Here is a 23,185-nt window from a genome sequence, read left to right as displayed (position 1 = left end):
CAATCAATCAATCAATCAATCAATCAATCAATCTTATTATTACAGCCTTAAGCCAACCAGGAAACAAACAAATAAATAAAGTGGCTCCCAGTCCCCAAAGGGCTCACAGTTGAAAAAAAGAAACATAAGATAAACACCAACAGCCACTGGAGGGATGCTGTGCTGGGGATGGATAGGGCCAGTTGCTCTCCCCCTGCTCAGTAAAGAGAATCACCAATTTTAATAGGTGCCTCTTTGCTCAGTTAGCAGGGGATGTAAGTGTAACACTTAAATGTTACACTTGAGCAGACTAAGGGACCACCTCGTCTAGCATCCTGTTTCCAGTAGCAGCCAACCGGATTAGTTGGGAAGTCCAAACACAGCACAAAGGTAGTAATCCCCCCGCCCTTGCTGTCCTTCATTTTATGTCCTCTCCTAGCAACTGATATTCAGAGGAATACTGCTTTCAAATATGGAGGTTCTGTTTAATTAACAGGACTAGTAGCTATTCATAAAGGTGCAGTCTAAGGCTAGGGTAGCCCAGACTGGGTTAGGCTGTGCATGTGCACCTGTGCCAAGCCCCACTTTCAGGCCTGGCATGGTTCTCTTAACTTTGGCTGGTGATCATCTGGGCGATTGCTGCTGGGTTAAACAGCTTCCCCCTGGCCCACCACCATTACCAGCAGCAAGCTGGGAGGCAGAGTTCTTCAACGTTGTCTCTGTGCTTTACACAAATGGGCTTTGCGCCTGCACAGATACCACATCGGAGCTGCCAAGCTAGAGTTCTAACTTTTGGTGGTAACCCCGCCCCCTCGGTATATAGGCGGCTGTACGGGCTTCCCTCTCCAGTCTTTCTTCATCCGCGATAGAAGACACATCGTTGAGCACTCCTTGCTAGACTATGCTGTTGAGTATTTACCCTTACCAGTTTTTACTCTATATTTTGTTTAGTATTCCCCATCGTTAGCGTCTTTATTTCATCCTCGGTACCTCCCCCTTTCCCCCTTGAAGTTCTTTCTCGAGTTCACTGTTATGCCGTGGGCTTCAGGCCTGGCGTGTTACGGTCTCTCCGCTCTTTCTTCGGCCTATGGCCAAGACTACAAACTTTAAGCAGTGTGGTCGCTGCAGATCTAAGACCCCCTCGACCGATGGCCCCAAACTTTGCCTTTTTTTGCTTGGGCGAGGCCATAAAGTTGGCTCTTGCTCGCACTGTGCGGCCTTTACTAAACAGGCACGCAAAAATCGGGCATCTCAACTTCGTTCTTGGCTCTGGGAACAGGTCTTCAAGTGCTCAGGATTGGACAAACCACCTATGATGCAGGCCCCTTCGAGCATGTCTCCTTTGGCCCGGGGCTTACAGCCTGTTTCCTCCCCACCAGGGATCTCAGTTAACACTCCAGAGGCCAATGTACCGGTTGATCCTGTGGCTCGGGCTTTGACCTCGGTACTGAAGAGTTCCATGGCAGTGTCGATCTCGGCGGCGGCACTCATTGAACTGCACTTGGTCCAATCTGCCAAAAAGCAAAAGAGAAAGAAGGCCCATCGTGCTTCTACAAAACCTCCTAAGAAAAAGCATAGACTGACTTACGATACCTAACACCGATCCCGTATGCTCCAGACGGAGACCATTCTGGATGCTGAGGTGGTCTATGCATCTAGTCCCCACGATCCTGTATACGAATCTGAATGGGATTCTGAACCTGAAGAGCTTCCCCCAGAGCATCCCTCGAGGCTGCTCTCGATGAGCGCTATGCCCGTCAAGTTGAGGAAGAGGCGGACTACTTTTATGCCCACCAAGAGGTTTGCCAACACCGCCAAGCCTTGGCTGCCACGGAACCGCCGCTTCGGCATTCTGTCTCACCCTGGTCGTCGACCTCAGTACCGGCTTCGATACCGAACCCACTCTCAGAGACAACAATGCTTCCTCCTCCACCCTGAACCACGTCTCTACTACCGCCGTGGGTTCCACAGAGAAGTTCTCCCATGTGAGCAAATACGGATGTTGCAGTATAACTGTGTTGAAAAATGAACCTGAAGCCACATTGATATGTAGAAAACTAATAAAAATAAAGTGCAAAAAAAGAGAGGAGTTCTCCCGTGCAGGCGGCCACGGCTACGATCACCCCAGATTCTCGGCCACCTCCTACTCGGCTTCGAATCGAACCCCTTCCTCCTCTGGTCTCGAGTGACTCCTCGGATTCATCTTCGGATGAAGAGGGACCAGAATCCTCAATTTCAGACAGGATATCATTGGGCTCTTTGCCCCCTACACTTATTATGGAACCTAGGCCTAGCTCTCCATCAGAAGATTTCCGAATATATACTGACTTTGTCTCCTTTATGGCGACCTCCCCGGGCATTCAACTTTCCCAAGGAGATAAATCCGAGCTGGACTCCCTTTTTCAATTGATTGAAGACGATGCCCATCCATCGATATCGCTCCCTTTGAATCCATCCATCTTCAAGGTCACCAAGGCCTCTTGGTCAAAACTCTCCTCCCTGCCCCAGACATCGAAGAAACTTGATTCTTTCTATAAGGTACATGCTTCTGCTGATCAGGATGACTCCTTTCTGAAGCAGCACCCTTCCACTGACTCCATTGTAGTAGAGTCCTCACTCTCTAAGTTCCGTGGATATACCTCATCCACACCACCCGACAATGAAGGAAAGAAACTGGACATGTTTGGTAGGCGTTTGTATTCAATTTTGTCTTTATTGACCAGAATTACAAATTATCAGGACTACTACGCCAGATACCAGTCCTTTCTGTGGGACCACATTGCCCCCTTCTTAGATCATTTGCCTGAAGAACAGCAGTGCCCTGCTAAAGTCTTCCTGCGTGAATCCACGCAGGTTTCAAAACAGGAACTCCACGCAATCCGTCACCTAACAGAAGGCACTGCTAAGGTGATAGCAACCTCCGTCGCTCTTTGTCGACACGCCTGGCTCCGATCTTCCGGCCTTACGTCCAATGCTGGGTCCAGGGTGGAAGATCTTCCCTTTGACGGCTCATCCCTGTTTGGCGAAAAGACGGATGATACACTTCAGAAAGTGCAGAAACTTCGTAACACGGCCCGCTCTATGGGATTTCAACAATCCTCATCCTGGCCTTACAAGCCTCAGATATGGCAGCAACAGCCATACTCCTCCAAGCACCATTACTACCAACCGCAGGACAGATCTTTTCGCTCTGCCAGCTACCAGCCAGCTTCACTCCAGCTTCACCGGCTCCAAGCAGCAGCTGCACTCTAAGGGGTCCCAGCCCCAAACTAAGAGACAATGACTTGAAGCCCCCTCCCCGTTGTGGCACCAGACTCTCCCCCTTCGTCTCCACTTGGGAAAATATCACCACCAACTCTTGGGCTCTTACCATCGTGAGGGTCAGCTATGCTATAGAATTTGCATCCATCCCTCCATACAATCCCCTACTCCCCACACTGGCCACCCTGGCTCTCTTAGCGGAAGCCGATTCTTTACTCACAACTTCTGCAATAGAACTGGTTCACAACCCGCAGTCCCCGGGTTTCCATTCCCGATACTTCACCGTACCCTAGCCGGATGGCTCCCTCCGCCCTATCCTGGATCTCCGGGAACTGAACTCCCATGTCACATACTGGAGGTTTCGTATGGTCACCATTCCTACCATCATCACCCTCCTGCACAGGAACCAATGGTTTCTTTCAATAGACCTCAGGGATGCCTACTATCATGTCACCATCAGACCTCATTACTGTCATTCCCTCCACTTTCAGATAGCGGACACCACTTACCAGGTCCGAGCCCTCCCCTTTGGGCTGGCACCCGCTCTGCGGGTGTTCACCAAATACATGGCTCCATTGGTGGCGGTCCTGCAACAACAAAACATTCAAATTCTTCCATACTTCGACGACTGGCTTGTGGTAGCCAACAACCCACAATCCCTACTGAGGGATCTCCACACGGTCATCAACCTCCTTTCCAACCTAGGGCTCCAGGTGAATTACGAAAAGTCAAAGCTCAAACCTTCCCGAACCATAGAATTTTTGGGGATCATCTTCGACTCCATCCAGTTGAAGATCTTCTTACCTCAACACAGGATCCAGGCTATACTGGACTTGTCATCCCACCTTCTCTACCACCCGTGTCAGCCAGCTCGAATGATCCAGTGCCTATTGGGCCACATGGCTTCCACTACTTACGTACTCCCTCACATTCATCTGCGTGCCAGGACTCTGCAACATTGGTTCCTCTCCATGTTCTCCCCACATGAAGATTCCCTCACCTGCACCCTTATACTCCTGCTTTGAGTCCTGCGTTCCCTGCTGTGGTGGATGGACCCTGCCAACCTCAGCGTCGGCTCCCCCTTCCAAACCCCGCATCATGCCCTTCTACTCACTATGGACGCGTCCATGGACGGCTGGGGTGTCCACACCAACAACCACAACATCCACGGCGTCTGGTCCCCTACCGAAGCCGCTCACCATATCAACTGCCTCGAACTGCTGGCCATTTTCAAGGCTCTAAGAGCTTTCCTCCCTCTGATACGGGACTCTCACGTTCTAGTCCAGACGGACAATACTACTGCCAAGATCTACCTGAACAGGCAGGGCGGCACCTCCTCCAGCTCCCTCCTATTCCTAGCCATGGAAATGTGGTTCTGGTGCATTCGCCATGGTGTCACCCCCCTGGCGGTCCATATTCAGGGACAGGATGTCATGGCAGACAGGTTGAGCAGGACTCGGTCAACGTCACATGAATGGCAACTACATCCCCCCACGCTCCGCTCCCTCTTCCGCCGCTGGTTCCTCCCAGAAATAGATCTCTTCGCATCAGAAACGAATGCGCAATGCCACCTGCATTGCTCCAGGTCCGGGATTGGACTCAACTCCCTCGGGGATGCATTTGCCTTGAACTGGGTGGGATGTCTAGTCTCCACATTCCCTCCAATTCCTCTACTTCCTCGAGTCCTTCAGAAAATCTCCCAGGACCGACCGCATTGCATACTCATTGCCCCGTGGTGGCCCAGGAGGCCCTGGTTCCCCCGCCTCCACCGCCTCTCCAACCATCAGTACCACTACCTACCACACACCCCTCACCTCCTCTCCCTGCAGGGCGGTCGCCTCCTATATCCAGACCTACAGCATCTCCATCTCACAGCTTGGCACATAGTCCCAACCTGCCCGTAGATCTACAGAGGATAGTCAGTGCTCCACGTAAACAAGCTACCGTTGCCTCCTATTCCCATAAATGGACACATTTTCAGAACTTTCTAAAGGACAGAGACGTCCCCTTACACTCCGTCTCTGCGGAACATATTTGCTCATACTTACTCTCCCTCAAGGAGGCCGGTCTTAAGATGCCTTCCTTGCGTGTTCATCTCGCAGCCATAGTGGCTAACTCCCCACTGTCTATGCCATTGTGGTTCCAACACCCTACAGTCAAACGTTTCCTCAAAGGACTCACTCACCTCTATCCAGACCCTCCGATCATGGCACCTGCATGGGACCTGACCTTAGTCCTCTCCTTTCTCAAGCACCCTCCCTTCAAACACATGGCTACAATTTCTCTGGACCTACTTTCCTGCAAAGTAGCCTTCCTCACGGCCATCACTTCTGCCAGGCGGGTCAGTGAACTCAGGGCACTTAGAGTTGACCCGCCTTACCTGGTTTTCCACAAAGAAAAAGTTGTCCTTAGGCCGGACATTGCCGAAGGTAACCTGCCGAAGGTAATCACTTTGTTTCGTCGCTCCCAACCAATCTCCTTACCTGCTTTCTTCTCTGAGCCCTCGACTGAGGCCGAACGATGTCTAGAGGCAAGCAGGCGTCTACACAAACTATATCCAGATGGGTGGTTCGCACCATCTCTCTAGCATATCAATTTTCCAGGAAGCCTCTCCCACCCTCCATCAAGGCGCACTCAACGAGGGCAGTCGCAGCTTCCACTGTCTTTGACAGGTCCATCCCTTTGGACGTCATCTGCCAGGCAGCTACGTGGGCGTCAAAACACTCATTCGTACAACACTACACCCTAGATGTCCAAGCCAGAAAAGACACTGCATTTGGCAGGGTGGTGTTACAATCTGTCTTCGCCTGATCCCTCCTCCAGGTGAGCATGGCACGGGTGCAGCTTGCTATGCGCCCATTCGTGTAAAGCACAGAGACCACATTGAAGAACAACAGGTTGCTTACCTGTAACTTGGGTTCTTCTAGTGGTCATCTGTGCTCTTACACGACCACCCATCCTCCCCTCTTCTATTGTCTTTTCTGCTAGTCTTTCAGATTTGTGGATTCAGAAGACTGGAGAGAGAAGCCCGCGCAGCTGCCTATATACCGAGGGGGTGGGGTTACCATCAAAAGTTAGAACTCTAGCTTGGAAGCTCCGATGTCGTCTCTGCGCTGGGGCAAAGCCCTTTCATGTAAGAGCACAGATGACCACTAGAAGAACCCAAGTTACAGATAAGCAACCTGTTGTTCCCTCTAACAGGGATTCCCAGATGTTGTTGACTACAACTCCCATAATCCCCAGACAAAGGCCATTGCTGCTGGGGATGCTGGGAGCTGTAGTCGACAACATCTGGGAATCCCTCTTAGTGGGAACAGTGCTGGGGGGAAGGAGCAGCCATGCTGAGTGTGGCAGCTGCTCTAACGAGAGTCTTTCCTTCCTCCCACTTGCAGCATCTTTCTTTGCTACATCACTGCTTGTGTGGGGGAGAGGACAACGGCTGCTTGGCTGCAGGGGAAGACAGGCAACCTCCTGTCTTCCCCACAGCCTACACACCCTACCTGGTGTGCATGCAACCTCACTGACTTATCCATACAATTGCCTAATTTTCATTGTAAAGCCATTTAGGTTCACGGCATAGCTACATCTTGTGTTGGTGAGTTCCATAAGTTTGCCCCTACATTCACTCTATGTGTGTTGCACAACCTCTACTAGTTTGTGTCAGTTTATGTGTTCTGACAATAGAGCTATCTATGCTCTGTGCTAAAGATAAATACATTAGAATTCTGGGCCAAAGGGACCCTTCTCCTGCCACAAGGAAGACTGCATTTGGCAGCCTGTTTGGCATTCTGTATATTTGCATATATTTGCTGACTTGCATAATTCTGTTTCTAGTTTTCCTGGGGAGGGTCCAAGAGCTGTGCAGGACACCAATGCCCTAGCTTCTCAACATTAGAAAGCTTGAGAAATTTATGAGCTAGGAATCTGTTAGGATGCTTCATTTTTCAATCAAGAAACATGATCATGGCAGAATTGTGCAGCTGCAGAATACGCCTAACTCTAAATCTTGAGTGCCATAATGGACTGCAGTACACTGTAGGTTTCAAAATGCTAAAACACTGCAAGGAGTTCTAAACTATATCAGGACTGTAGAATGGATCTCCGTAGGTAGTGTGTTCAGCAGATAGAGCCAATCAGCCTCCTCCATCTCCCAGCCCACAGACTGCTTGCTGTGTATGGTGTTCTTGGCAGTGGCAAAAAAAAAATTAGATTATTGGATTGTGAAGAGTGGGGGAGTTGGAATGGCTGGCTCAACCACTTTTCCTGGGATCATTTACTGCTGCCGTGCAAATGTGTTGAATTTCCACAGGAGCTGGGATCAAGCAGTACTATTTTTGTGTTGCTGTCTCCATCCCCCTCCCTCAGTCCTGAAACTGGCTGCCTGGGGTGTGCCAAGCCAGGAGAGAAGCTGTGGCTTTTGAAGAATTGGTTTGTCCTTAATAGGAGTGGCCTGGATCTCTGAGCCTTGGCACAGGCATCAGCTCACATTTCACAGCTGCATTTCTTGGCTATAGAGCTCTAGCACCAGCTTGTGAATATTTTTGGCTCAGCGTATATGGACAGAACGGTGTGCAAAGGGCATCATTCTGACCCACACTATGACTTATTCACATGCATCTCCCTCCTTTGTTTACTAAACACTTTCTGGGAGTGTTGGAGGATGCAATAGGCAGGCTGGCATTTCAGTGAATGCTTCATTATAGGGAGCTGTTTAATAGCACTGGCAGTATTCCAACTCAAGCAGTGGGGGAGATGCTTGTTAAGAGGAGGAAGGGAGACATAAATTAGGTAAGGAGAAACCTTTTATTGGTCAGTATTCACAAGCTTTGAGCTTCAAAGGGTGGCCTAATAAAAGCTATCACCTTACCTAGTAACTGAGTAATTTGAGTGCATCAAATGCCTTATAATCCTTTATCCTAGTAAACATTACAGCAGCTTTGTGAGTTTCTTATTCCAGATGTATAGGTGGGAAATGAGGCTTGGTGACAGCAATGGATCTATTTCTGCCCAGTGAATTCTTGATTTGGCTGGGATTTACAGCCCAGTTGTATTCCAAGATATATGTGACATGCCTTGGTTTTGCTGTCCAGTTCTCTCAAGGCATTACGATGGTGTATGAAGCTGTTGAGGAGGAGGAAGTGACAGCAGTAGCAGAAGTTATGAATTCAGTACAGAAAGCTTTTGAAGTCACTTTACATTCTTGTACTATTCTTGTCCCTTTGGAATCTAAACATCTGTTACTTTGGTGGAGCAGACCAAGGCCAATCTAGTCAAACAACAGCTAGCCACATGCCTTTGGAAACCACATGCCTTTGGAAACTCACAAATAGGGTGTGAAAGCAACAGTCCTCTACCCTTTTTTAAATCCTCGGCATCTAGTAATCTGATGTATCCTGACTTTGGAGGATCCATTCATATCTGTCAAGGCTAATAGTCACTGACAGACCTCTTCCTTCATGAATTTATCTAATTAGTGACCATCACCATCTTGCAGCGGTGAATTTCTGTAATTTAATTTATGTAATTTAAGCATTGTGTGAAGAACTATCTCTTTTGTCTCTCTTATCCTATTGCAAATCAACTTCATTGCATCACCACAAATAAAATATATGATTAAATGTATTCCATCCTCCATCCGTAGTAGTTAGTATTGACAAACTGTTTCCACAAATGATACTTATATTGGTTTTTGCAGTTCTTGTGTTTGTGAATCTAATGAAAAAGCTGCAAAGAAGTAGCATTCTCAGTTTAAAATGGGCTCTTCCATTTTGCCTTGCTTTACATTAACAAGTGATACATTTCAGGTGAAAAGCTGTTCTTAGTATCTCTTGTGAAAGCACCTGGAGTTTAAGTGAAATACATGGAGTTAGGGAAATAAGCCAGAGGAGTATCTTTCCAGAAATAAGCCAGAGGAGTATCTTTGTTGGCAGTCTGTATAGGATGTCTTTGTGTCACTGGTGAGAGGGGGAGAAAGGCGAAAAGTCATGCTTATTGTGACACAAACTCCTAGGAAGTTGCTGAATAGCTGGGCCAGTTAAGGCTACACTGATATAAAACATGTCTTCTCTAGCTCTCAGAGAAAAGCTAATAAATACATAAAAATAATTCTGAGTGTTCAACAACCAGCGAATCCCCCACTCCTTGCTTAAATAAGGATAGCTTTCATTACGAAGAGCAGGTTCAAACATCACAGCAGCAAGTAATTAGGAGAAAACTGCTGGTTCCTGGCAAGCATGCACTCCAGATACTGCCGCCATTTCTGTGTTACCTGAAGCTGCCAATGTTGGGTGGAGAATATCAGGTCCCCTCTGCTGCCCAACATTCCTCACCTAACTTCTAGTATATCAGCTATTTTAAATGTTTGATATCCAGGTGTTCAATGTTCAAATATTGGTTGACAGATGTTGGACAGCAGAGATGTTCTTCACCTGATGCTGCTAGCTTCAAATAACTCTGATGTAGTGACCACAGAGGTCACTTCCGGCCACCATTTTGTTTCATGGAGCCCAGGAGGAGGCAGGAGGTGCCATTTTGTGGCTCACTTTTTTTTTAACATGGACTTTCCCCCATGATTCCCCCCCCCCAGTTTTCAGGGGCATTTCGCTTTTTGGAGGGCATTCCTGGGTACGTTGGGGACCTGTGGAGTATACCACAGTGAGTTTGGGGTCATTTTGGGGCTGTTTTGGGTCATTTTGTGGCTGTTTTGTCACTTAAATTTCCCCCCTCCACCTTATTTATTTTTATTTATTTATTATTAAAACTTTTATACCGCCCTTCCAAAAGGCTCAGGGCGGTTTATATTAGAACCTAATCTTAGAACCTAACCCTCTTCCCTCATAGCCCTAATGCCTCATTACTCACAGTTCTTTGATGTGGTCTCTGTGCTTTACACGAATGGGCTTTGCACCTGCGCAGAGACCACATCGGAGCTTCCAAGCTAGTGTTCTTAACTTTTGGCAGTAAACCCACCCCCTCGGTATATAGGCGGCTGCGCGGACTTTCCTCTCCAGTCTTTCTTCATCCGTGATCGAAGACACATTGTTGAGCAACTCCTTGCTAGAATCTTTGCTAAGTACTGCTTTATCACCTTCCCCCCTATATTTCTGTTCAGTAACCCCCTTGGTTAGCGTTTCTATTTCTCTCCGGTATCCCCCCTTCCCTCAAAGTTTGTTTTCCGTTCCGTCGTGGCCTTCACGCCCGGCGTGCTACGGCCTCTTTTCCTCCGTTCCCCCCCTCCTTCGGTACCTTCTTCAGCCTATGGCAAAGACTACAAAATTTAAGCAGTATGGTCGCTGCAAATCTAAAATCCCTTCAACCGACGGCCACAAACTCTGCCTTTTCTGCCTGCTTTGACGTCAGTACCGAGGAGTTCGGTGGCAGTGTCAATTTCGATGGCGGCATTGATTGAGCCACGCTCTGTCCAGCCAGCCAAAAAGTAAAAAAGAAAGGAGGACCGTCACGCTCCCTTGGAACCGCCAACAAAGAAACAGAAGTTGATGCACGATACTGAACGTTGATCATGTACTTTACAAACGGAGACTGTTTTAGATACTGAGGTGGCCTATGGTTCTAGTCCTCACGATCCCGTATACGAGTCCGAGCATGACTCTGAACCCAAGGAACTCCCTCCGGAGCTGGGCCAATCAGGACCTTGAAGCTGCTCTGGACGAGCGCTACGCCAGGCAAGTGGAGAAAGAAGCGGACTGTTTCTATGCTCATCAGGAGGTTTGCCAACGCCAACGGGCCTCGACTGCCGCGGAGCCGCCCCTTCGGCGTCCTGCATCTCCTCTCCCGGCTTACGCGACTTTGGCTTCGATCCTGAATCCGCCTTTGGGACCGACACCTCTCCCTCCTCCGCCTCCACCCCGAACGACATCCCTTTTACCACCATGGGTTCCACCTAGAAATTCGCCTGTACAAGCAGCTACGGCCTCCATTGCCCCGGACTCCAGACCAGCTCCTCGGCTCCATATTCGGCCACTTCCACCTCCGATTTCGTTCTACTCATCAGATTCGTCCTCGGATGAGGAGGGCCCAGAGTTATCCTTATCCGACAAAATATCATTGGGCTCCTCACCTCCTTCTCTGCTATTGGATCCTAGGCCCAATTCTCCATCATAAGATTTCCAAATTTACACAGACTTTGTCTCTCGTATGGCGGCTTCCTTGGGAGCAACTCTCTCAGTGGGATAAATCCGAACCTGACCCCCTATTCCAGCTGATCAAAGACAATGCCTATCCATCGGTATCGCTCCCATTGAACCTGTCCGTTCTCAAGGTGGCCAAGGCCTCTTGGACCAAGCCTTCCTCCCTTCCCCAAACATCTAAGTGGCTTGACTCCTTCTACAAGGTTCATGCCTCAACAGATCAGGACAACTCCTTCCTGAAACAACACCTGTCTACTGATTCTATTGTTGTAGAGTCTTCCCTCTCTAAATTCTGGGGGTATTCCTCCTCCACCCCACCTGACAAGGAAGGAAAGAAATTGGATACGTTTGGAAAGCATTTGTATTCTATTGCCTCTTTATTAACATGAATTACAAATTACCAGGCCTACTACGCCAGGTATCAGTCTTTTCTTTGGGACTGTATTGCCCCTTTTCTGGACCATCTCCCTGAAGAACAGCAGGGCCCTGCCAAAGTTTTCCTCTGTGAGGCCACGCTGGTCTCCAAACAAGAGCTCCATGCAATTCGCCACTCCATGGAAGGGGCCACTAAGGTGATGGCGACCTCTGTCGCCCTCCGTCGCCACGCCTGACTCCGATCCTCTGGCCTCACGCCCAACGCTAGATCCAGGGTGGAAGATCTTCCTTTTGATGGCTCCTCCCTATTCGGAAAGAAAACAGATGATACTCTTCAAAAACTACAGAAACTTCATAACACTGCCCCGTTCCATGGGTTTTCAACAGTCCACATCCCGTCTTTATAAACCGCAGAAATGGCAGCAACGACCATACTCCTCCAGGCATCAATACTATCAACCTCAAGACAAGTCCTTTCGTTCTACCAGGTACCAGCCTTACAGAAAGCGTTCACACTTTGCCGGATCCAAACTCCAGCAGCGATCCAAAGGATCTCAGCCCAAAGCCAAAAGACAATAACTTGCATCCTCCTCCCCGCTAGGGCACCAGACTCTCCCCTTTCATTCCCACCTGGGAAAATATCACCAAAGACTCCTGGGCTCTGACCATTGTGAGGGTCGGTTATGCTATAGAGTTTGCATCCACCCCCTCCATACAACCCTCCGCTACCCACTCCACCCACCCCTGCTCTCTTGGCGGAAGTCGACTCTCTCATCTCCAAATCTGCAATAGAACTGCTTCACAATCCGCAGTCCCCAGGTTTTGCACTCCCGTTACTTCACGGTCCCCAAGCTGGACGGCTCCCTTTGCCCCATCCTGGATCTGCAAGAACTGAACTCCTACATCACGTACTGCAGGTTCTGGATGGTCACTGTTCCCACTATCATCTCCCTTCTGCACAAAAACCAGTGGTTCGTCTCTATAGACCTCAAGGATGCATATTATCACATCACCATCAGACCCCAGAACCGTCGTTTCCTCCGCTTCCAAATAGCGGACAACACTTACCAATTTTGCACTCTCCCCTTCGGACTGGCATCCGCACCCCGGGTGTTCACCAAATGCATGGCCCCACTGGTAGCAGCCCTGCAAAAACAGAACATTCAAATATTTCCATTTCTCGACAACTGGCTCGTGGTAGCCGACGACCCTCAGTCTCTCCTGGGAGACCTCTGGACAGTCATCAACCTTCTTTCCAGTTTGGGTCTCCAGGTGAATTATGAAAAGTCCAAGCTCTGCCCTTCATGGACAATAGAATTTCTAGGGATCCTCTTCGACTCGATTCAGTCAAAAATCTTTCTGCCACAGTGCAGAATTCAAGCCATTCTGGACTTATCTACTCATCTCCTCTACCATCTGCCCAAACCTGCATGGACAATCCAGTGCCTATTAGGCCACATGGCCTCCACCACCCACGTCCTCCCGCACACCCGTCTGCATGCCAGAACTCTTCAACACTGGTTCCTTTCGTTGTTCCCTCGACTATACCCTCAAGGTTCCATCTCGAGTCCTCGACTCCCTGACATGATGGACAAATCCTGTCAACCTCCATGTCGGCTCACCATTCCAGCCCCCACGTCACACCCTCCTACTCACTACGGATGCCTCCATGGGCAGCTGGGGTGCCCACGCCAGCGATCACAACATTCACAGCCTCTAGTCCCCAACCAAGGCCTCCCACCATATCAACTATCTCGAACTTCTGGCCATTTTCAAGGCACTGAAAGCCTTCCTCCCACTGGCACGGGACTCTCATGTCCTCATCCCAAGGCTTACCTGAACAGGCAGGGCAGCACTTCCTCCAGCTCCCTCCTGTTTCTAACCATTGAAATCTGGTTCTGGTGCATTCGCCAAGGTATCACACCCCTGGCGGTCCACATTCAGGGTCAGGACAATGTTACTGCAGACAGGCTCAGCAGAACCCATACGACATCCCATGAATGAAAACGGCATTTTCCCACGCTCCACTCCCTCTTCCGCCTTTGGTTCCTCCTAGAAATCGACCTCTTCGCATCAGAGGCGAATGCACAATGCCACCTGCATTGCTCCAGGTCCGGGATCGGACTCAACTCTCTAGGGGATGCGTTTGCCATGTCCTGGGCAGGTCTTCTGACGTATGCCTTCCCTCCGATTCCCCTGCTGCCTCGGGTCCTCCAGAAAATTTCCCAGGACAACCCACACTGCATTCTAATTGCCCCTTGGTGGCCCAGGAGGCCCTGGTTTCCCCGTCTCCTGCGCCTCTCCAACAACTGTTACCACCACCTTCCACCCAAACCTCACCTCCTCTCCCTGCAAGGTGGTCACCTCTTCCATCCGGATCTGCAGCACCTCAACCTCACGGCTTGTCTCATAATCCTGACCTTCTTGTAGATCTGCAACGAATCATCAATGCGTCTCGCAAACCGGCTACCATCGCATCCTGTTCCTATAAATGGACGCAATTTCAGAATTTCCTCACTACCAGGGGCATCCCTTTGCAGTCTGTCTCATTGGAGCATATTTGTACATATTTGTTATCCCTCAAAGAGGCAAGACTTAAAATACCGTCCTTACGGCCATAGTGGCTAACTCCCCACCTTCGGCGCCATCGTGGTTCCAGCACCCTACGGTCAAGTGTTTCCTCAAGGGACTTACACACCTTTATCCAGATCCCCCTGTTATGGCCCAGGCCTGGGACCTGACCTTGGTGCTCTCCTCCCTTATGTACCCTCCCTTAGAACCTATGGCCACGATCTCCTTAGTTCTCCTGTCCTGTACTCAGGGCGCTTAGAGTGAACCCTCCTTACCTCGTTTTCCACAAAGAAAAGGTTGTCCTTCGACCGGACATTGCCTTCCTGCCCAAGGCAGTGACCTCGTTCCACCATTCCCAACCTATTTCCTTACCTGTGTTCTTCTCGGAACCATCTACTGATGCCGAAAGGCGCCTCCACACTTTCGACGTCCGTAGGGCGCTCGCCTTCTACGTCAATTGGACCTCCACTCTTCGTTCCTCCAACTCCCTCTTCGTACTTCATTCTGGACCCAATATGGGCAAGCAAGCCTCTGCCCAGACTATATCTCGATGGGTAGTTCACTCCATCTCTTTAGTGCACCTACCAACTCGCTAAGAAGCCTCTCCCACCCTCTATCAAAGCTCACTCAACGAGGGCGGTCGCGGCTTCTACTGCCTTCGACAGGTCCATTCCCTTGGAAGTCAAATGGCTATGTGGGCTTCGAAACACTCCTTTGTGCAGCACTATGCCCTTGATGTCCAAGCCAGAAAAGACACAGCGCTTGGCAGGGCGGTGTTACAATCCATCTTCGCCTGATCCCTCCTCCAGGTGAGCATGGCACGGGTGCAGCTTGCTATGCGCCCATTCGTGTAAAGCACAGAGACCACGTCGAAGAACGACAGGTTGCTTACCTGTAACTTGGGTTCTTCTAGTGGTCATCTGTGCTCTTACACGCCCACCCATCCTCCCTTCTTCTATTGTCTTTTCTATTAGTCTTTCAGATTTGTGGACTCAAAAGACTGGAGAGGGAAGCCCATGCAGCCGCCTATATACCGAGGGGGTGGGGTTACCGCCAAAAGTTAAAATCTAGCTTGGAAGCTCCGACGTGGTCTCTCTGCGCAGGGGCAAAGCCCATTCGTGTAAGAGCACAGATGACCACTAGAAGAACCCAAGTTACAGGTAAGCAACCTGTCATTCCATTAGTCACATCAGTAGGCGAAGAATGGAACCCCCGTGAGTAATGAGGTTCTTCTATGTGGGAATAAATTATGCACAGGATGTTTCTGAAGTCACTTTAAATTTTTGCAATATTCTTGCCCTATGGAATCTTCATACAAGAGACTTTGGAGGATGGGGATTTGATCAGAGGCTTGTTTGAAATGATTCTGTGTTTTGGCTGAGCCTTGCAATGGTGTTTCATCTGAAAAGCTGTAAAAGTGATTAAGATTTTATCTCTTTTGTGGGATTTTGCCTGTTTAGTGACCAGAGAAGCATTTCTGCAGAGGGAAGAGAGGTTAGAATGTGAAAAAAGTCATACCCAAATGTGTACAACTCCATGGGGAAAAATAATGGATGAATTACTTGAAATGCGCTTCATATAGAGCACATCTGTTCACAGAAGACATAGGAACACAGGACAATTGAAATGTTGTTGTAAATTTATCACTGCATTTCTTTCTTCCATACATGTACAGCAGACAGCAGAAATAGGAGAGAGGCTCAAAAGAGTTTTAAGTGACATGTCTGAAATCTGTCTTTCTTTGTTCTTGTCTTCCTGGATGAGTCTCATGTTGTGGGATTAGTGCATTGGAGGAACATAGGAAACTGCCACATACTGAGTCAGACCATTGGTCTATCTAGCTCAGTATTGTCTTCACAGACTGGCTGTGGCTTCTCCAAGGTTGCAGGCAGGAATCTCTCTCAGCCCTATCTTGGAGAAGCCAGGGAAGGAACTTGAAACCTATTCTGCTCTTCCCAGAGCGGCTCCATCCCCTGAGGGGAATATCTTGCAGTGCTCACACTTCAAGTCTCCCATTCAGATGCAACCAGGGCAGACCCTGCTTAGCTATGGGGACAAGTCATGCTTGCTACCACAAGACCAGCTCTCACAAGACCAGGAGGATGGACCTGTAGTTAGCTTACATTGTTCTACATGTGAAAAATACAAGAATTCTAATGATTCCTAGATGCCAAAAGGCATTGTGGCAATGTCATGGAACCAACACATTCCTCACACTCAGATTCAGCCATAGGATGACTTAAAGAAGGAATAGTACCTTCTTATTATTAATGCTCACATTTAATGCACAGTAGCTGCCTCTATTCTCACCCATAGCTATACCTAGGTAGGCACAGATATCTTTATAACACAAAAGCAGGAGATCCTGGAACAATTGCTGTTACATTTTTATCCTTTCCTTCTATTAATGAGCTCAGGACGGGATACAGAATTATCTCCCCATCCAATTTTACAACAATCCTGTGAAGTAGGTTAGGCTGAGGGATAGTGACTAGTCCAGGGTCACCCACTGAGTGTCATAGCTTAGTGAGGATTTGAACTTGGGTCTCCCCTGTCCCAGGCTCACATATTAACCATTGCATCATACTGGCTCTCTGTGTTGCTAATTCTCCATAATGTAATAAATCTCAGTGCTCAGCTTCTCATTTCAATTAATCTATTCTCTTTTCTGTTTCAGAATTCTTTAAAGAAGAGAGGATCACGTTCTCTTGGGAAGACAGACAAGAAATTATCTGTCCAGGTACCTACATTCTGAATGCATACATTTTATGTTGCTGCTAACCTTCTGCAATGCAGCCTGTTGTATATGCGTAGCACAAAGGTTGCACTGCTGGCCACAGCCATAGCATTCAAGCTGTTTAGCTTGCACTCAAGAATGGCATTCCCATTCTCTTAACCTAGCTCTCAAGCAATTGCGAACCCTCATTTGGGCTGGCAATTGGCACAGCCTTCAATTCTGGAGGAGATATGAGGAATGTATTGTCTAGGAAGGAACAAAAGAACATGTGGACCATATTCCCATGGAGTAGGTGGCCTTGTCTCCTTAGTATGGAGAGCCAATCATATTTTCTGTGCCTCAAAAGTTGTGCAAATGAGGGGGTTTGGGCTGGACATTAGGGATGTTCATGGAACCAGTGGGGGGCGGCTTAAGGGTGGAAGGGGGATACCTTTAAGGGTGGGGGAGGGTCCTCCCACCGCATTTCCCCCTCCGGTGCTGCACTTTAAAAGAGTCCAGCGGTGCAGCACCGTACCTCCCTGCTGCCCTGCCCAACCCTTTTAAAATGCAGCGCTGGCGAGGGAAACACGGCAGGAGGGTTAAGAGTAGCTTCACCCGCCCTTAAAGGTATCCCCCCCCGCCTTTGAACCGCTATTCTTTTGAACCTGTTTGGATGCCCGTTTGAGGGCCTCAAAACAGGTTCGTGCACATCCCTACTGGACATGGCCCCAGCATATCATAAGGCCTGGGAAATAGTCTTGTCCTGGAAATATGTGAGATGGGTGGGTGAGGTGGAATTTGTTTGGGTTGAGAGAGTTGAGAGAGCTGTTCTTGCGGTAGCAGGCATGAATTGTCCCTCTTGCTAAGCAGGGTTCACCTTGGTTTGCATTTGGATGAGTGATGATATGTGGCACTGTCTGTTGTAAGATGTTCCCTTTATGGGGCCATCGCTCAGTGGTAGAGCATTGGTTTGCATGCAGAAGGTCCCACTTTTACTCCCTGGCATCTCCTGGTAGGCCCCAGAAAGACTCCTGCCTGAAACTTTGGAGAGCTATTGCCAGTCAGTGTAGACAATACTGAGCTAGATGGACCAATGGTCTGACTTGGTATAAGGCGGCTTTCTATATTCTTATGTTCTAGGGTTCTGAGCTGCTGCTGATGCAGTTTCAGCTATTATGGTTCAAGCAGTGGTATGTGCCATACGGTTGAAGCCTTGGTTAGGCATTAGTAGCAAGCCTGTACATTTTGAGATGTGTTAGTGTATCCATCTCTCAAATAAATATGTTTCCGCATATTTATCAGTTGCAGCATGCTCTGGTAAATAAGTACTTTTCATCTGCTAACAAGGAGGGGTTTCATCTTGCATATGCTCTCAAATACCACTGTTACCATGATCAAAGAACAAAAACCGATGTTGTAACTGTACAACAGCAGTGAAGATATTGCTTCATTGCTTGTACCAGTCTTTTTTTTAAATATACAGCTAATGACCACATTTTAATCAAGAAGAATATGCTGCCGATGTCTTTAAACTTTGTGTGGTTTTGACTCTTAAATGTGAGTGGTTAAATGCTCCACAGTATGTTGGCCAATCCTAAATAGTAGTAGAATATGTGGAAAACATTATCCAAATCACTTGCAACAATGCCAAGTAAGGGTGGCATAGGGTGGCACACAAAATTAATAGTGATGTAAAGAAAATAGCTTGATGGTAGAGCAGAGTGGGGGCTGGAATGAATTCCTGCCCATTGCATTATGTTGGTAATCCTTAAATTGAGTTTATGCTCCTCCTTAAGCTAGTGCTGAGGCCAAAATTATTGTAGTGTGTGCACAAGCATCTGCTAGATCAATAGCTGGGGGAAATGTGTTTAGTACTATTGAAACCAGTTGTGTTTGCTTATTTTGGTCAGAGCTTTGCCAATATATTCATGGCCTTTTCAGAGACCTTGGAGGGGAGCACTTGTTTATAGCAAAGATATATTGGGGCAGCGGCTTTATCTTTCTAACCTAAATAATCAGAGGGGCATGGCTCTTGAGAAATCAGTCTTGCTTGCACCTTTTAGCACTGAGACCAAGGTTGGTATTCCTGTTTGTACCATGACATATGCTGCAATTTTATGTACGTTAAATATTGTTGAAAGGGTAGGATTACAAGGATGAGCTTCCTCCTTACACCCGGTTTCTTCAAGGCCTCCAAAAAATTGCCAGCTGGATGTAGGTGGTGTGTGTGTCCTATGGGAGGAGAGCTGGTCTTGTGGAAATGGTTAAGTGTACCGTCAAGTCAATTTCGACTCCTGGCGCCCATAGAGCCCTGTGCTTTTCTTTGGTAGAATATAGGAAGGGTTTACCATTGCTTCCTCCTGTGCCGTGTGAGATGATGCCTTTCAGCATCTTCCTGTATCGCTGCTGCCTGATATAGTACCAGCCGAGATTTGAACCGGCAACCTTCTGCTTCTTTTTCAAGCATTTCCCTGCTGCGCCACTTAAGGTGTTATAGTAGCAAGCAAGAATTGTCCCCTTAGCTAAGCAGAGTCCACCGTGGTTGCAATTGAATGGGATGTGAACATTGTAAGATATCCCCCTGAGGGGATGGGGCTGCTCTGGGAAGAGTATCTAGGTTCCAGGTTCCCTCCCTGGCACCTCAAAGTTAGGGCTGAGAGAGATTCCTGCCTGCAACCTTGGAAAAGCCGCTTCTGGTCTGTGTAGACAGTACTGAGCTAGATGGACCAATGGTCTGACTCAGTGAGGCTATTCACATGATGGGAGAAAATCGGGCTAGTGGAGCCTAGCCCAATTTTCTCCCATCGTGTGAACCACCGGGCTCAGCTGCGAGCCTGGTGGTTCGCAAGCAGATCACCCGCTTTTGTAGCCCGGTTTAAGCAATTGTGAGTAGCCGTGGTGCAGCTCTGTGCCATGGCTACTCGCGAGTAGACCCCTGACAGGAGGCTGAAAAGCAGCCTCCTGGCTTGGAGGTCTCTGCAGTATGCCCTGCGCACTCGTGCAGGGCATACTGGAGCTTCCAGGGGCCGCGCAGCGCCCAATCCTACCAGCCACCATTGGCTTCATCATGAAGCCGGCAGTCGTGTGGGCGGCCGATCCAGCTGCCCAGGGCTCCCGCCCTGCTAGTCTGCAGAGAGAACGGACTTAGCCCGCTCTCCCCACTTACCTTCACGAAGTGGGTCTCACTGATTGTGCCATATACTGACCTGGCTCAGTATATGGCAGCTCTGTGTGTGTGTGTGTGTGTGTGTGTGTGCGTTTGTGTCTGCAAAACTTAAATATTAGGCGTGCACATGAAGTTATCTCCATGTAGGAATTTTGAAATGTTTTAATTGGTGCTTTGAAGATACTTATTTGTGTAGTTAAAAAAGTATCATCTGAACATCTGGAAAGATGATCCTTACTGTGTCACACCAATTATTTCCCTTCCTGGCACTACTGTTATTTGGGGGACAACAGAGAACAGATATGCATGAAAAGGATATAACATTCTGGCAGAAAGCATGCACCATAACTGAAGTCTGTTTAAAATCCCAAGGTGCTCACTCTTCTTGAGAGTTCTTAGACATCCTGTCCACCTGTATTGGTCTGCCATATGGTTTGAAATGAAAATAACCTTATCAGGAAATGAAAAGCTCTATTTGTCTTCTGTGTGCAGATCTTTGACTATCATCTCTGTGATTGGTAGCTCTAGGTTGATGGTTAAGCAGTTGTATCCTCTATAATAAAACCCTTGGTTGTAATCCCGTGTCTTTGCGGCCCGAGTCTTTCTCGGCCGTTCTGAATGAATCTTTCCCGCCCAGAATGTCCGAGAAAGATACGGCCGCAGGGACACGTGTGGCCATGTTGAGGAAGAAGAAACGGCCGCAGGAGCAGAAGCGGGGACCAGGGAGGGCAGAAGGAGGAGCAGAGGCGGCAGCGGCAGAGAGGGGAAAACCCCGGAAGCCAGAGAAGCGGTGGGGGCAGGACCGGGCGGGCCAGGAGAACGGACCGGGAGACCCGCACCCGCCTGGGAGTAAATATACCCATTGAACCCAGAGAGAGGTTTAAATCTGAGTGTGCCACACAACAGACAAAAGGAGCCTGAAGCGAAGGGGCGAGGTTTACCCTTTATTTGCTGCAGCCTTCCCCTCCCGGACCGTTCCTCGGCCCGCCATGCCCCAGTTCTTCTGGCCAGTGTAGACGGGCGGACGCGCCGTGCCCCTGAAGCTGAGACGCCGCGCTGTGCTCGCTTTTCCTGCTCCCACTCCCTGACTCACTAGCACGCCACGCTCTTTGCTCAGGATCGGAGGGCTCGCCTCAGCTTCCAAAGCCAGGGGAGAGACGAATCCTCGGGGAGGGGAAGGGGGAGAACTGACCGGCAGCAGCTTCTCCCGCCTTCCCTCCTCCTGACTGGCTGACAAAATGCTCGGGCTCAGCCCAGCCCCGCTTCAGCCTGATTGACAGTCTGGGCAGCGAGAGAGATCATGGCAGATGCTCAGCGCCGGCATCTCCCTCATTGCTGAGCCTGTCAGTCAGGCTGAGGGCAGGATGGGCTGAGCCTCAGCTACACCTACTCAGGCAGTCACGGCGAAGCGAGGGCTGGCCAGGCGCATTCTGCGGAGCCATGGCCACTAATGTGGGAGGAATGCGCCGGGTTTACTTAGTTTGCCCGATTTCAGGACAAATCCAGAGAAATCACCCACCCTTTGGTCTGATTCTAGGCAGTTCATGGGTTCATATATTGCGGCAGTGCCACTGTCTTAGGCTAAACAGTCATCACAGTGAAGTCCTCTGGAACAGAGTAGAAGCATGCACTTTATAAGAACTGGAGTTCTCTGGACTTCAGCAGGGCATACTGGATACAAGAGCTGGGGACCAGTTTCTACAGTCTGCAGCTCATCATAGACTATCAACGCAATTAAGCTAGCATCCCTTCTATGAATATACGAGACTGTGGAAATAGCCTCCTAGCTCAGCCCACGTGGAATCTGCTCAAATCTCCTCTGTTTGGGAGGGGTCCATGGGAGACGCAGAGAGCAAAAACAGTAAGGCAGAAAGTAGGAGGATTTTGCTTTTCTTTAATTTTAAGGTAACAGGATAACACAGAAGGGAAGGCTCACCATAATGATTAAAATGAGTAAGTTAAGTTTAATACTGAGTTGAAAAAATAAAAAAGATTATTTAAACAAGAAATATGCTCTAAAAGTTGCCTCATAAGTAAGAAAAAACTAAATAAGGGAGAAGGAAGGGCAAAAGAAAGCGGGACAGAGGGGAGAGGGGATAAAAAGAGACAGAGGGCCAAGGGAGAGGGGTAAGGAAAGAAGAGAGTGCGGGAGAGGGAAGGGTAGAAAACAAGAGGGTGGGGTGGGAGGAAGGAAAACAGATACACAAGTGTGGGTCAAAAGACAGGGAGAGAGAGTAGGGGAAAACAATCAGAAAAAGAAACCCCACTCCAGACCAGAGAAAACACTGGGCCCAGCCAAAAGGAGGAGGACGCGGTGCAGCCAGAGGAAGCGGAAATAGGCGGAACCAAAGGTCTACTAGCTAACATGGGCCAGGGACTGAGGGAGGAAGGCAAAGACAGAGAGAGAGAGAGGAAGGAGTGAGGGAGGGAGACAGGACAATAGAAAGAAGGAAAGAAGGAAGGAGAGAAAATAAAGAGAAAGGAAGGAAAAGGACAAAAGAAACAAGGAGGGAGGGAGGAAAAGCAGGAAAGAGAGAAGTAAGGAAGGAAGAAGAAAGAAAAAGGAGAAAGGAGTGAGGGAGAAGGACAAAAAAAGAGAGAGAGAGAGGGAGGGAGGGAGGAGCAGCCAGCCCCAAAGAACAAGCCCGTTAAAGAAAGAAAAGAAGAAAAGAAAAAGAAACCAGAAAGATGGGAGTGAGAAGAGGTGGAAGAAAGGAAGGAAAGGAGAGAGAGGGAGAGAGAAGGAAGGAAGGAAAGAAAACAGAGGAAGAGGGAGAGAAAAGGAAGGAGTGAAAGAGAGAGAGAGAGAAAGAAAAAAGGAAAGAAGGGCGAAAGAGAGAGGGAGAAGGAATAAAGGAAACAACAACAAAAAGGTACTAGCGCCCGTTATTTTAATGGGCTTAAAAATACTAGTGCAAGTATAATATTATATTCGCTCCATTTAATATTATGACTTTCCATTTAGAGGGG

General features: G+C 48.7%; 1 protein-coding gene across 3 annotated transcripts in view; it reads left to right on the top strand.

The window, feature by feature from the left end:
* Nucleotides 1-23,185, top strand: part of SOGA1 (suppressor of glucose, autophagy associated 1) — a 142,444-nt gene that overhangs the window by 62,290 nt on the left and 56,969 nt on the right. For all 3 annotated transcript variants that reach the window (XM_053246048.1, XM_053246047.1, XM_053246046.1), the window contains exon 4: nt 17,011-17,073. In XM_053246048.1, coding sequence (XP_053102023.1) covers nt 17,011-17,073 — 63 coding nt within the window. The remainder of the gene's footprint in view (nt 1-17,010; nt 17,074-23,185) is intronic.

This window comes from Hemicordylus capensis, chromosome 4 (assembly GCF_027244095.1).
Source record: "Hemicordylus capensis ecotype Gifberg chromosome 4, rHemCap1.1.pri, whole genome shotgun sequence".
In the NCBI taxonomy this organism is placed as follows: domain Eukaryota; kingdom Metazoa; phylum Chordata; class Lepidosauria; order Squamata; family Cordylidae; genus Hemicordylus; species Hemicordylus capensis.
The sequence above is the reverse complement of the archived record's forward strand: the minus strand, read 5'-3'. Positions and strand labels throughout refer to the sequence as shown.